Source organism: Pararge aegeria, chromosome 22 (genome assembly GCF_905163445.1).
Source record: "Pararge aegeria chromosome 22, ilParAegt1.1, whole genome shotgun sequence".
Classification (NCBI taxonomy): Eukaryota; Metazoa; Arthropoda; class Insecta; order Lepidoptera; family Nymphalidae; genus Pararge; species Pararge aegeria.
Genome location: NC_053201.1, coordinates 12,721,489 through 12,737,221, shown reverse-complemented (window position 1 = coordinate 12,737,221; position 15,733 = coordinate 12,721,489). Strand labels below are relative to the sequence as shown.

The 15,733-nt window shown below is 36.7% G+C and overlaps 1 protein-coding gene across 4 annotated transcripts in view; it reads left to right on the top strand.

Moving 5' to 3' along the window:
* Positions 1 to 15,733, top strand: part of LOC120633607 (synapse-associated protein of 47 kDa) — a 77,133-nt gene that overhangs the window by 8,291 nt on the left and 53,109 nt on the right. For 3 of the 4 annotated variants that reach the window (XM_039903838.1, XM_039903837.1, XM_039903840.1), the window contains 2 exons: positions 186 to 245; positions 2,032 to 2,153. In XM_039903838.1, coding sequence (XP_039759772.1) covers positions 186 to 245; positions 2,032 to 2,153 — 182 coding nt within the window. The remainder of the gene's footprint in view (positions 1 to 185; positions 246 to 2,031; positions 2,154 to 15,733) is intronic. The other variant, XM_039903839.1, reaches the window with a different exon arrangement.

The window sequence follows — 15,733 nt, the reverse complement described above, 5'->3', positions numbered from 1 at the left end:
TTATTTTCGCCCGTTTTGTAAATGTTTCGCAAAAATAATGCTGCTTGGTAAGGTATGGTATATCTCATTAGCGTTAGCCATATAATTTTTTTTTCGCTCGTTTTACAATATCCTTTTAATTTTAATATTTTGTGTAGTGTAGTTTGCTAGAATTCACAGTTTTGTTTTGTTATGCACAATTTCAGGTCCTCAGAGTAAAAAGTTGTTCACAGTAAACGCAATGGAAGTGCCCGATATGCAAGAGTGTTAGTAGAATTTTCATTTTATTTTTTATTTTCGCTTTGAAGTTATATTTTAAGAGACCGTACCAAATAATGTATAGTGTAGCTATTTAGAATACTAATTTACATACATATTTTAATCAAAAAAAAAAAGAGTGTGTGTACTTATGTACACGCGTTAGAAGTTATACTTCTTTGGCGTATGGAAAAAAAATAACTAAAATGCAGTAGTGATTAACGATAAATATTAAAATTAATCAAAAATATTTTATTTAAATAAAAAAGGTTTTATTAACGTAATAATATTCATTTATTCACACTGTTTGTACTGTTACGAAACACGTGTTCTAAATATAAAATACTAGAACATACAACTTGAACATAGTTATCGATTTTCATGCGAGCTAGACCTAACTTTACGATGTAGAATTCAGGTGGCGGTGTGCGCGCGCAACGTAACAATTCACTCTCATCATTTTTCTTCATCGCGCCAAAAGAAGTATAACTTCAAAAGTTTTTTTTCACAAAATTACAATTAAAAATTAAATATGATGTATTTAATTGTTAATTGTAATTTTAATGAAACTATGTGACAACAATTTTCAATTTTAAAAGAATTTAATTATAATTTGCTATAGCAGTGCGGATTGGTGGACTCCACACACCTTTGAGAACATTATGTAGAACTCTCAGGCATGCAGGTTTCCTCACGATGTTTTCCTTCACCGTTGAAACAAGCGATATTTTAATTGCTTAAAACGCCCATAACTTAGAAAAGTTAGAGGAGAAGCGTGTTGGGATTCAAACTCGGCCCCCGAAAGTGAAACCGAAGTTTTAAGCACTAGGCTAATACACAGTACACTGGTATTACAAAATTTAATAAATCTATTTGAATGAAGTAAACTTGAGTTCAAATAAACATTTAAGAGCAAAATAAAAGCTACGTGCCATTTTGCAGTCATTCGAACGCTCAAAACTTCGGAATGGAGTAACGAGTGAGGTTTACTTAATGAAAGGCAATGTCCGCGGAATGCTTAAATTATGCATTTCAACATATAAGCATAATGAATGTTGAATGTTATTTTCATGCATACTTTAAGAACGTACAGTATTTGGGATGTTAAAAATTAAAAATTCATTTATTTCAAGTAAGCTGAAATAAAAGCAGTTTTGGAACGTCGAGTCAGTCTTTTCGTAGTGACTCTACCACCGGTTCGAAAGGCAGATTCTAACGAGAAGAAGCCGGCAAGAAACTCAGCAGTTCCTATTTTCCAACATCATCTTTGAAATAATAATTCCGTCTTACGAGAGATAAAACGCAGCGTTGTCGTTAAGCAATTCATCAACAGTCATGATGATAATAACAAAGAATCGCTTAAACATTGTATTTATGATAAAGGATTCATGTTTTATGAAAAACGTATTATTATTTATATTCTAACGAAGATTGGTATTTATTTTCAATAAATAAAACTGCATAATCGAGCGAACGGGTGAAACGCCGAATGACGTCACGTCTATATTTTCTGATTTCAAACTATCAGTGGCTCAGTTTAGTGTATCCAAAAATCTTCTGCTATGGAACAAGAACTTCGATGGCAGATAGCTCTAATTTTCCTATGACGTAACGAGTGCGGTCATTTGCCATGACACTTGGCGAACGTTATCGTGGGTACTGCTAGATATATTGTTGAATACCAATCTTTAATATGTTCGGTAAACTGAAGCGTAACTGTCCTTGGTCTGTGCTAACCTAAACAGCATGGCCAAGCTGAATCCATTGCTGACTTGGCGATTTTTTACTTGGCAGTGACTACCAAAGCGGTTGCCGGCGCAAAGTCACTTGGCAACTTCCTGTATTCCGCGGTGAACAAAGCTGGCGCGAAGGTCAGCGAAGCCAGCGCTAAAATCAAGAAGACCGTTGAGGAAAACGTGAGTAATAGATTTAAGCTTCTATTACGTCATTGAAATAAAAAACGTTACTTTCTTGTTTATTAACTTTTACAGCTTGTCGATTGGACGTGTTTTCAAAATGGCGGTCCATAGAATCCAATAAACCAATCAGAAGGATTGGAAATATAGTACTTTTGTGTTTTTTCGCTCATTTGTTTATAACAGTGAAGTGAGTGTATTAATTCTTCATAGTCGCCAAAACGTCGTACCAATTTCAATGGATCTTGCAGTAATGCATCCGTCTTCGTCTCATCACCAAACATTTATGTTTAACAATATAAAGTCAATATGGCCGCCCCTATTAAAGTATTCTTGCCAACTTATATATTATAAGTCAAGATTGGAATAGTATTAGCCAATCGGAAGGATTGCTATAGATAATGTAGCATAAATCATAGTTTGGCAAAAATGTTGCTGTTTTTATGTTTAATATGTGTATTTATTTCCGGAAAGACGCCCATAAAAAGCCTTTTAACAAGCCTTAAAGCAGTAGATATTTCTAGCCTTATAAGTGCCACTAAAGTTATTACAGTAAGTAGGTACCAAATCAAAAATCAAAATGGCCCGCCTTTGGATACCATTAAAGTCTTTTTGCCCAGTTTGTCTATTGGACATTGATGGAAGAGTATCAGGCCATCGGAACGTTTGCTATATGATTTATGCTCAAAGTTTGGTAAAAGTGATTGTACAACTCTTAATATGTGTAATAATTTCTGGAAAATGTCCAAAAGTAGAATTGCTTTCGTATCTTAATAATCAATTAGCAACAGATCTAACTAAATTATTACCAATTTGTTATTGACAATATGGCAAATGGCCGCAAACTGAGCCTTATGCTGTGCATTGCCAAAAATGCTCAGCGCTGATTTTCAGTCTGCTCCAGTATCAAACTGCAACTGTCTCGCCCGTTGCGTTATTATTATAACTAAGAGTTAGAACGTTTAATAAAAAATTGAAATAAATTGTAAAAAAGAATTCACTCTCTATGTACCAAAAGTGTCTGGGTGTTTATTAGTATATTATAAGTATTTACGTATATTACTCATATAATTAATTATTCATCAGTTATCTTAGTACCCATAACACAAGCTATGCTTACTCTGGGGCTAGATGGCGATGTGTGTATTGTCGTAGTATATAAAAAAAAATTTCAAAATAGCCGGCTCTGTATACCATCGAAATAGCCATGTCAACTGTTATACCCATTTCTTTGTCTGGCGAAAGGCATTGATCATAACTTGCCAAAAGTGGCGTTACTGTACTACACGCCTTATGTCTATGGCGATAAGGCGTATGTGTATTAATTTCTGGAGCGCCAAAATATCCATCTTGCCAAATTCAATAAGTCCTGAAGCAATAGATCAGGCTTTGTCGTAACAGTGCCACTAGAGATAGGTATATCTCAAAGTTTGGCAAAAATGAGAGCTCTTAATATGTCAATAGCGATAGGTGCATAATATGTGTATTAATTTCTGAAAATTCGCCAAAAAAATTGCTTATAAAAAAATTGAGATGTGCCTACGATCGGTAATGTAAAGTCAAAATGGCGGCACATGGATGCCATTAAAATGGTGTAGTCAACTGTACCTCACTCTTAGCCAATAGTAGAAGAGTGTCAAGCAATTAGAAGGATGGCTATATTAAGGTATTGGTTTTCCAAAAGTGGAGCTATTGTACTATAGCTTCGACTTTCCCCAGTACCTACGATATGAGTACCATCAAATCAAAAGTAGGAATAGGCATCTTCTAGGTAAGCGCGCTCCATTTTAGACAGCATCATCACTTACTATCAGGTGTGATTGCAGTCAAGCGCTTTAGCTATAAAGATAAAAAAAAAACATAGCGATAAAGTGTATACGTGTATTAATTTTTGGAAAGCGCTGGATTCGCCCTGCTTATTTTTTTAATTCTTGAAGCCATATATTCATCTTCACCTTCTAAGTGCCACAAAAGCTAATCAATAGTCAAAATGGCTGCCTCTGGAGACCATTAAAATAGTCTTATCCGTTGTATCTATTTCTTAGCCAATAGTGGAAGAGTGTCTTGCTATCGGAAGCATGGCTATAGTATCGCATTAATCAAAGTTTGCCAAAAGTGGTGCTAACGTACTATAGCCGTTACGTACATAGCGATAAGGTATATACGTGTATTAATTACTGGAATGTCGCCAAAAGAATAGAGCGCTGGGTGGAGGTGGGGTATTACGGCGCAGAACAATTTTCTAGGTCGCCTTTTAATACGATTAAAGTCGATCTTTATTTTACAGGGTGGTATTGCACAACGCTTATATAGCTTTGCATTTCTATCCCCTGTCGCTAAGAGAACGGCTTAAAAAAAAAACTATTATTTTATTTATGTAAGGCATTGTATCTGCCGATGGCATGCAGCGATTTTGCTGCGGTATTTCTTGTTTATTGGTATTAAAGCAATATTATATTGCTTGCTTTAACGGTGAAGAAAAACATCGTGAGGAAACCTGCCTGCCCGATAGTTCTCTATAATGTTACCGAATGCTTGGAATTCCACCAACTCGCACACAGCCAGCGTGGTGGTCTAATTCCTTCTCACTCCGAGAGGAGACCCATGCCATGGATTGTTAATGTCGATGTAGATATCTTTTGTCAGGTGGGAGGCTTTGGCCGTGGCTGGTCACCACCCTAAAGACAAAAACGCGCCGCTAAGATTCAGTGTTTTGGTGCGATGTCGCGTAGAAACCGATTAGGGGTATGACTACCATACTCCCTAACAGGTTAGCCCGCTACCATCTCAGACTGCATCATCACTGACCACCCGGTGAGAATGCAAACAAGGGTTCACTTGTAGTGGAATAAAAAAATATTTTTTGACATCTGACGACTGAAGGATCTTAGCTATAATTTATGAAGATCTGATCAATAATTTGGAGTTAATCAGCTCATTTCCTATTTGACAAATGGTGGTTGTTACTAGCTTGCATAGAGAATTTTAGTATACTCATACTTACTCGTAGGTGGTATTTCCAAGACATGGTAACCTTGAGGTGATGCTGCTGCATCGAGTAGTCTGCAGATTTCCCAATTGCTCAGCTACTTACAGCAGATGTTACTTGTTTTGGGTCATAAATAAGTTTAGGTTAAATAGATGATGATCCAGCTCAAAAATATTCAAGCCCTTGTCGGTTATTGCAATTTGAGTATTCTAAACGATTCGCGACTTTATGATATAATAATTATGATAATAATAATAAGCTATATTGACCACAATAAATCTTACAGAAACATACAGTTATAAATTTATAATTATAAAGAAAAAGAAAGAAAAACATTTAATATGTACGCTGTGTCTTTATGGTCAATGTTTGACTGACTCATCTTTGTAATGCAGCCAGTGGCGTGCACAGGGTTTTTGACCAGGGTATCCAAAAAGCAGGTACATGGCATAAAATGGAAAAATTCCCCTCCAATACGGGTTATATAAAATTATTTGGATATGCAGTGCTTTTGTGCATGTATGTAGTGCACGCCACTGGATGCAGCACCATAGCAGTAGGTACCTGCCAAGGAAAACTGTAACGCTGATTTTTAGTAGGGACCAAAATAATCCATGCAATAATTTGTGAATACCAGACCAATAAATTTTTAGCAGCAAATTTAGCTTAACGTTATCATGCACTTCCGGAAAGTTACGCCAGCTTCTATCCAACGTTCATATTATTACGTAACTTCTAGCCGAGCCAGAGCACAATAAAGTAGGTACAACACAAACAAGCCTCTATTCTGCACCGAGAGTCGAGACCGACCGTAGTAATTTCCTCTGACGATGTTAGCAATTGAATCGCTTCCACGCGAGCAGCTCGCTCCCCCATTATCGATCCGACTTCATCAGTTTGCGACGTAGTTTGCGTATCAAAGATCTTATATGTATAGAGCATACATATAAGATCTTTGATATGTGAATGTATGATTTTATTTTTATACTTATTCCAATACAAGTTAGCCCATGAATGCACTCTCACTTGGTGAATGTATGAATGAATGAAAGAAATAATGCACTTCATGTAACGCGATTGCTGTCACGACGTGTGGTGACGGCAGATAAGAATACAGTTGTCACCACCAAACCTCTTCTTCACGCGTGTGTCGTACGAGGCGACTAAGGAATTATAACGGAGAACGGGCAGGAGATTGATAAGTCCCAGATATTTTATTAAATTGATAAGCATTTGCAATGTGCTGGTAGGTAATTGTTATTTAAATAATAAATGGATTTCAAAAAATAATTAAAATTATATTTGATAGATTGATTATATAGCCAATGTTCATGACATTTTGCCGGTGGGTATTTTGATTAAAATACTAGTGCACTTTCGATACACTTTTGTCAGTCAGATTAAGGTCGATCCGAGCCGAGGTCCGAATCCTCGAAGGAGGCGCCCTCGGCTTGACGTCCCCCACTTCCCCTCCGATGTCGTCGAGCCCTAGGGCTCTTCTTCTTCTTCTTCTTCTGGGCCTTTTCCGCACTTGGTTGGTCTGGGACCGTCCGTTGTTGGTGTGGCCACTGATGCGGCCCCCCGCTGGATCACTCCAGCCAGACGAGCTCACTCCAGAAGCTGAGCAGGCCGCCCAGGTCGCCGAGTGCTTCAATGAGTGTTGCTGAGGAGCCAAGGTGTGCTGCGCGTTGTTCTGCTACTCCATTGCATTGGAGCAGTACGTGTACCGGTGTTTCTTCCGTCTCCATGCATGCTCTGCAGAGAGGACTGTCAGTTATACCTTAAATGGAAAGGTGTTTGTTTAGTGGGCAGTGCCCTGTTATCATACCTACAACCGTCCTTAGTTTAGACCGATTTAGTTGCAGTAATTTTGTTCTTAATCGTGGGTTGAGGTCTGTTAAGGCCTCCTTCGTGTGTTTGCACTCTTTTGTTTGCCCTGGGGCTCTTCTCATGGCGAGCTCTCGCGCTCGCCCCACTCCCCACGGTGACGCCGTAGCAACCCCGGTGGTTATCTACAAGTATCCATCTGAAAAATGATACACTTCAGTCCTGAATGGACTCGAGAAACTAGAAGATACCTCCCGGTGTCTTAGTCGTTATTACTTATGTTTCAACTGGTTAACCTAATTTCAAATTTCGTGCTAGATACCCTGCAACGTAATGGAGAAATATGAAAGTGCTTTCAATTAGCACAGCCTTATTTATGTTGCAAGATCTCAGTTTACTCCCTGAAAATATAGCTTCATTATTTGGCGAGCTTATATTGTTTGAGTTAAGTGCACTTAGAAGTTGACTAAAACCTCTACATTGTTACACTTTATTACTACGGCGATGGCTAGTAATGGAGGTGACCTTAATAGCTGGCTCAGTGTGTGATGGAGAGTTTAATAGCTCTCTGCACTTACAAATAATCATTATTTATTAACTCTGTACTAATATGAGAACTTTGGATGACCTCTCAACATACCACAGCACAGCTCGCACCATCTCAGGTGACAATTATATCCCCGGGGAAAGGATAAAAATGCATCTTCTCCCACAGCTTTATCAACTCTCAGAGCACTGGTGCACAAGTTTAAATAATATCCAAATAACAAAATATAATTGTCACCATCTCAGGTGACAATTATATCCCCGGGGAAAGGATAAAAATAAATGGGGATATGGAGTGGAGTGTTGAGTCAACATTCATTGTTGCGATAGTTGTTATAGTCAATGGTCTCCTCGCGTAAACCTACGACAAATATCTTAAGCAGGTTTCGCTTGGTTGTTGGATCAAGGGTAGTATACAGAGGGCATTAATTCTCAAAACGGCACGTATTGTGAGCAGGTTCCTCACTCTGGAGCCCTGACCGCCGGTTGCTTGGGTACTCAAAAGCCTAGCAAGCGGAAGAGGGTTTTTTTTTATAAATTTTTAATAGTGTTGTTTGTCCTTCTTTTATAATTCACACTATTGAAAATTTTAAAAAAAATGTATACAAATAAATGATGGTAAATAAGTAACGGGGATAAACTTCTCCTATTCGCCTCGCCATATTAAATTCGTTCCTGTGATTAAGAAGAATACCTATCAGTCGCTTTTAAATCCTTTAAGCCTCAGTTTCACAAAAAGGGGACTCACTTTGTTTACATTATCGCGAAATCCCATTATATGCGGACATGAGGTTCCCATAATATTGTTTTGATTAAAACAGGAGCCGTGACGTATGTATCACCTGCAAACAATTTTTCAAACAAGATATATTTTTTTTATTAAAACTGACTTTTGAAATTCATGTTATACGTAATTAAAATTAAATAAATTGGATAAATCAAGGTGGAATATTATGTGCTACAAGTAGCTTCCAGTCCCGAAAACACTTCATACTACTTTGATAGAAATCTGCGTAACCTTTTGTTGTGAGATGCATAAATATGCATTGTTTACGCAATCACATGAAACTCACAAGAATTCTTCAAAAATTTCAGCGATTTTTTGAATAGTTCAGTTGTCTGACGAATTCTTGCTAAGAAATTCGTTGAAATCACTTCGTTGGAACTCCGAAAAGTTCCGGGCCGGAACCGCATAAACCTTGGCGGTGTTTTCAAGATGGCGGTGGTGGTCAAGATTTCAGTAAAAATTAAATTTAAAATTTATTTTATTTATTTAATTTTTAAGCGTTAATTGTTTGTGACACATCCAGCCAGCATCAGTGTTAGGTATAACTTTTCGTCCGGAGTTTAGACAGATTATACATAGTCATCCATTTGGCGTCATAAAGCGAGTATGACTGACAAAGCTGACAAAGGGTTCTGCGTGTCAGGGCATGGTACGGAATATTCTAGATCCGGATGACACAAATACTTTTGTACCGTACCTGTTGTAAGACAGCAATTTTGGTTTTTCGGAATCCACGAATCCAAATATGAACAGCGTCATACAAGTTGTAGTGCCGCTGATATTTTCGTCTGATTCATGATCCCAAAAGACAATCGACCCGGAAAACTACACAACAGAATATACGTTTATGACAATTTCCGCGAGATTAAGACACATGGTTATAAGCATCAGTGTTTTAATTTTTTTCCGACGGATTGTCCAAAGAGTCATCCATGTGGCGTCAAAAAGCGAATAGGATTGACAAAGTCCTTTGATGCAGATGTCGCAAATAACGTTGTACAAATTGTAAGACGGCAATTTTGTTTTCCGGGATAGACAATAAATGTGAACAGCTTTATACAAGTTGTATTGCCGCTGATATTTTCGCCAGATAACATGGTCCCAAACGACACTCGATACGGAAAACTCTGCCTTACAGAATATACTTTTATGAGAATTTACACTACAGTATTTGTCGGATCTACTATCTTCAATCTTTATGATTTATCACCTCACACAAATTTTCGAATGGAATTTGGATTTCCCACCCTCTGTGGCAGGTGAATTGTGTTACAAAGTAAAGTTCCTTTATTTGTTAGCTGCGACATTCCTTTGCGTTGAAATTTTGATGGGATTCGTATGTTTAGCGGTATTAAAAACAGCCTTTTTGCTATTCAACACCATCATCACCATCCAAATATTCTATATCTATACATCCAGATCCTTTCAGTCGTTCTGGCATAATTGAGCAACAAACATCGATCCAAACTTTGCATTCATAATATTCATCATCATCGTCATCATATTACCAATTACCGGCCCACTACAGGGCACGTGTCTCCTCCCACAATGAGACGGGGTTAAGGTAGTCTACCACGCTGGCCCAGAGCGGCTTGATGGACTCCACACACCTTTGAGAACTTTCTGGAGAAATCTCAGGCATGCAGGTTTCCTCACGGTATTTTCCTTCATCGTTTTGAAGCGAGCGATATTTAATTGGTTGAAACGCACATAACTTGGAAAAGTTAGAGGTGCGTAGGTTTAGCGAAATCGGGCATAAGCAACCGAAAGCTAATTTGATATATAAGGTCGCTAGAGAAAACCGATCTTTTATTTTACGACGCTACTTATCTTCGAACTGGGTCGCTCGCTAACAAACTTAATGAAGGATCTCTGAAGTACCGATACCGAGAGAAATCTGAAATTTGCTCATCGAATTGTAAAATGAGAAAATCCTTTTATCTCTTCACGGTCTCAAGACTTCCTGTTCTTAATAATTTAATATTGATGGTTTCATTTCGAATTGAATTTTTAAATGAGATGGTATCCATTGTAATGGAACTCATTTTTGGAAATGTGGGTATGCTATCAAAATAATAAATGCGAAAATGTGTTCTTTTATTCTTCATTTGCGCCCTAACCTTGCAACCAATAAACCTAATTTTTGGCATAGAGCTAGTTAAAAGGACAAAGAGAAACATAGGCTACTTTTCAGCACGCACGGTTACGACTGAATTTGGAAAAAAAACGTAATGAACGCGTGCAACGCGTTTTCGTTATAAAAACGTTAAATTTTGCCATATCCGTGCACACACAGTGACGACCTCCATCTCCAGTGGCGAGCGCTGTGGTCCTTTAGTGAGGGGTGCGGGCTCACTGAGAGGCATTTTGTAAAATTATAATTTTCGAATTTCTGTTATGGTCTAGAGACTTCGGTAAATGTAGCTATGACCATCACCTAACATGACTTTTTTTTTTTTTTAGTTTATTTATTTATTTTATTTGTGAACAATAACATATCTTAACCACTAATAAATGAAACGATGATCACTGTAAAAGTATGAAACTGCGTAACAGTGGAATGGTAACATATTATATCTATGAAAGCAAAAAAGTGCCTGTGATAGGTCTGGTCTACATATCTGTCAACTGATAACCCCTGATGAAACAACACTAAACTCAATACAAACAAATCTATGTATAAACTCCTAACCCTAATATTTACGACCTCGATGAACAAGAGTTGACCAATAGAAGGTGAAAGCTTTTCAATTAATGCCTGCGTCCGACCGCCATTGGCCTAATTTCCTTTCCACACTGACCTGACAGTTTTATGTGCGCCAATTTAAACTGCTATCATTGTTGCCATGCGTGGTTGTAAGCGTATAAGGAATGAAGAGGGAATTTTCTTCCTTGCTGTTTTTAGATTAGCGTAATTTTTGTGTATTCCTAAAAGGAATTTCGTATCATATTGAATACAAGAATTTTCTCCTTTCCTATTGTTAGACAACCATACTCTTAACTTGTTTATTTATAAAATAAATTTGGTAATTATGAGAACAACTATTTTATCCTTGCCTGTTTTAATTCGAACATAAATTTCGATTAAAGATATTTGATATAATTTAGACATGTATTATAAAAGGAATTTGGTATCATTTAGAATACAAGAACTTATTTGTTTTTAAAACAAGCATATACTTATATAATAATATTGTATTTCGTACCAAATTCAAATTCAAAACTTATTTATTCATGTAGGCCTATCACAGACACTTATGTAGCGTTCACACATAAATGTTTAGACAATTGTAATGGGATGGTGATAACTTCGTTCTCCAACTTAACCTAAAGCTACGAGCGTTCCAAACGTGCCCTGGTCTAAGAAGAGCCCACAACAAACTTAGACACAGCAATTTCTCCTTGCTTATTTTTAGACGCTAGATGACGATGTGTGTATTATCGTAATACATATTTATATATTTAGGAATTCATGATGTGAATTAAGTTCAGATCATTTTGATCATTATCTTCAGTGTTTCCATTATTTGAGGGGCGGATAAATAATAGTCTGGAAAAGCCGACAACATATTAGCAGTAACTTGTGTGCTGTAACTTTGCGCTTGTTCAATTTCTCGCTATAATATATTAAAAAAAAAGTTATAATCCCATTTCTGAATCTGATCACAGCAATCGTAAATATGCTCTTTTTCTCTTAGCAATAGGAGTAATACCCGTTTTCACTTAACATGGGCATCGCCTCCATCGAAAGCCAAGTGATTTAGGCGATGTCTATGGAAAAAAGTTTCACCAACCCTTAGGAGCTATCTATTGGTGAACGGTTGATGTATGCCAAGGAATCTCCTTAAATTAGGCGTTCCTTAATAAAGGCCTTGTTCGACGTTAATGAAAACGGACATACGTCTATACCAATATTATAAATGCAAAGTTCGGATCGCTGTTTGTTGCTCAATTACGCCATAGATTATGTACCGATATAGAATGTATGGATTATATATGGTCAGGAATATATATAGGCTGTTTTTGATACCGGCAACATTTGATGCGGTGGGCTTTTTAAACATTTCCAGTCGCTACAATATTGATATGTTAATTATTAATTGTCCATTATTAATAATAGTGTAAGTGACTTTAAATCCTAATCCTAATAATTATATTATTGTAAATCGAAATTATTCCCATGTTTTAAGTTCACAAATTCTAATATTTTATTTTTTAAGTTTTTAAATTGACATATTTAATATTTAAATCAATTGCAATAATAATAATGCCCCGGTGGGGCGTCATGTCTCTTATGTATGTACATGAAGCAATTAATAAACATTAAACAATAAACAATCTCTGGGATGTTAAGCGACTTGCACATTGTGAATTCTCAATCATTTTTGTCGATTCTATACAATTTCTTCAGTTAGTATTAATGTATTGCTTACGTCAATAACATTATCGAAATGAGTCGTCCCCAGAAAACGTTGCAATTCTAAGAAAATCTTTTTACATTACTTGAAATCTACAGGGCCCAGTTACATCTCGCTATCGAGTGGATAGTAGGTAAAAAAAGGTTTTTCAATAATTCCACCGTCCAACCGCCATCGCATCGCGTTGACCCAATTTCCTACGCCCGGTGACCTTTCACCGCTTTATGTACGGCGATTTAAATTGCCATCTCTCTTTGATTTTATTCTAGCTGGCACTGGTATTGAATTGATAATTCTCTCCGTTTGCATTTTTAACCCCCGACGCTGAAACGGAGGGCTGTTATAAGTTCGACGTGTCTGTTTGTGTCTGTCTATAGCAACGTAGCGCACAAACGGATGAACAGATTTTGGTTTTTTTTATTTTTATTTGAAAGGTGAATTAATCTATGTTCTATGAAAATCGGTTCAAGATGGCCGCCGCCACAAAATGGCGATTTGTATATTTTTATGGTATCACGAAATGAAGGGGAATGGCTAGTAGAATAAACTAAGATAAATTTCAAATCCAAGATGGCCGCCACCACATGGCGAATTAATTTTTTTCCACTCCTTCTACTAGTATCTAGGGCTAACTGGTGGTAGATAAAAAAAAAAAATAACATAGAAATGTCCACGCAGCAGAATTCGCGGGCAACAAAGAGCAATATTCGGTCACGGTATTATCAATATCTTCTAAATATATTCAATTCTCAGAACAAAATACGCAGTTATAAATAATGAATCGCCTTCCAGCACAATATTTCGCTCTCGAGTTGGAGCTCATCGATCATTCTCACGGAGAATGAGATTCAAGAATGTTCCGCTGCATATTTCCACGTCTGTTACCTTGTAAAGGAACCGAATTCATGTATACCTAAGCTTTATTACCGCGCATTTGCAATGTAAGAAATGTATTAATTTACAATACATACTGGATAGTACATTATTGGATAGAAGCAGGCGTTACTTTGCGGAAATCCATGATATAATATGAGAATTAAGCTTAATTTGCTACACTTCGCGAAAAGCAGGAGAATATGTATGGTGTTATTTATAATTTCTTCACTCCTTATACTCCACACCAAACAGATCTTCGGTACGTTTAACAATTATTAATTGTAAAGTCAACATCTCCTGAGGATGCTCTTGATGCTTCGGAGCGAATCGTGCGTAGAGGGTACATTGCCGAAGATCTGTTTGGTGTGGAGTATAAGGATTGAAAAAATGATTAATTACACCATACAGATTCTCCTGCTTTTCGCGGAGTAGGTATAGCAAATTAAGCTTAATTTTCATAATTTTTCACAATACATACAAGCGTTTTTTATACCATTATATAAAGCTGAAGTTTGTTTGTTCGTATTTGAGTCTGTTGGCGACGTTCACTTGTTTCATACAAGTGAATGTCGCTAACGGACTCAAATCAATTTAATAGAATAAAGCATATGACAAGTCATTGTATCTGTGGTACACAATACAATAGATAATTAGAATAGTATAATTTTTACATTAAACAATAGATAGCGTTACTAGTTGCTAAATATTAATATGTACTTCTATTATTTTGATACATCATAACAACAGTTCGTTTTCTTGAACGCGATGATCTCAGGTTCTACTGGTTGGATTTGAAAAAATATTTTGTTGTTCGATAGCCCATTTATCGAGGATGGCTATAGGCTAGATATCATCACGCTAACGCTAATGAAGAATGCTTTAAAATCGGGGGTTTTGACGGTTTTGTTTGCCGAAAAACTGAAGCGTAATCCATAGTAATATTATGTATATTAATAGTCATCTCATCTTAGGAACTGTGCCTCGCTGCGGTGGTTTCGAGGACGTTTTAGATTTTATTTAGTTTTTAAATAGTTTATTTTAGGTTATAGTTATGTATTAATAAAAATTATATTTTAGAGATAATCAAATAAATTCCTAGGAAGTAATAAAAAAAAAATATGATAAATAAATATTAATAGTCAGGAACAAATAAAAGAGTTTATGTAGGACACAATCACTCTTATTTGATGTTATCCAAAATTGTGATACCCGTTTAATTAATCACCACAAAACTAAAAAAAAACTGTCTGCCGCGCGCGTGCCTGCCACCATATTATTTTTCCCCCGCATCTCCCCCTCGCTCCCCAACTCCTCTCCTCTCCTCTCCTCTCCTCGTCTCACACTACGCACTAGTTACAATTATTTATCCGGAAGAGTGTTTGTTTGTTTGACCTTCCTTAACGCCCTATGTAAGCAACCGATCGATTTGATTTTTGGCATAAGAGTTATTTGAAAGGTCAAAGATAAGGACGGGCTACTTTTGGTACCGGAAAAACATTCGACAAAGTATGTAAACGATTTACTCACCGTGGCAACGAAAACTACCGTAAATATATTTACTAGTTGTAAGCACTTTTTAGGTCGACGCTATTTGCTTTACGTTGTAAGGGAATTCCTACAATTGCCTTCAGTATTTCTTGGTAGTGGCATTTGACCCTGTTTCATAAATGGGTTCGTTTGTAGTCGGACCAGGTCAAGTGACTTTTTGGGCTTAGCTTTAGACTACATCAATATTGTAGCAGACTTCTCGAATTGACTTCTGAAAATGGTAGGTTATCCAATATAGCCAAGTCAATTTCACTTTCGTTTGTTAAATTTGATGAGATGTTTTACTTCACCGTCGGAGCGAGTGATATTGAATTACTTAAAACGCACATAACTCCAAAAGGTTATAGGTGCGTGCTGGGTATCGAACTCTGTATCCCGAAAGGGAAACCGAAGCCCTACAACATTTTAAGTAATAAATTTAAACTTTATCTTTCGCTACAGAACAACTCCGAGTCTACTTTACCTTTCTGAGTAATTACATCTCACCTTTTCTAACATTTCAATTTATTTCTTTTCTTATTTCATGTCCCGAGCTACCGTCTTTCTTTAAGAGTAGGTAAGACTAATGAGTATAATTTAATCATTAGTT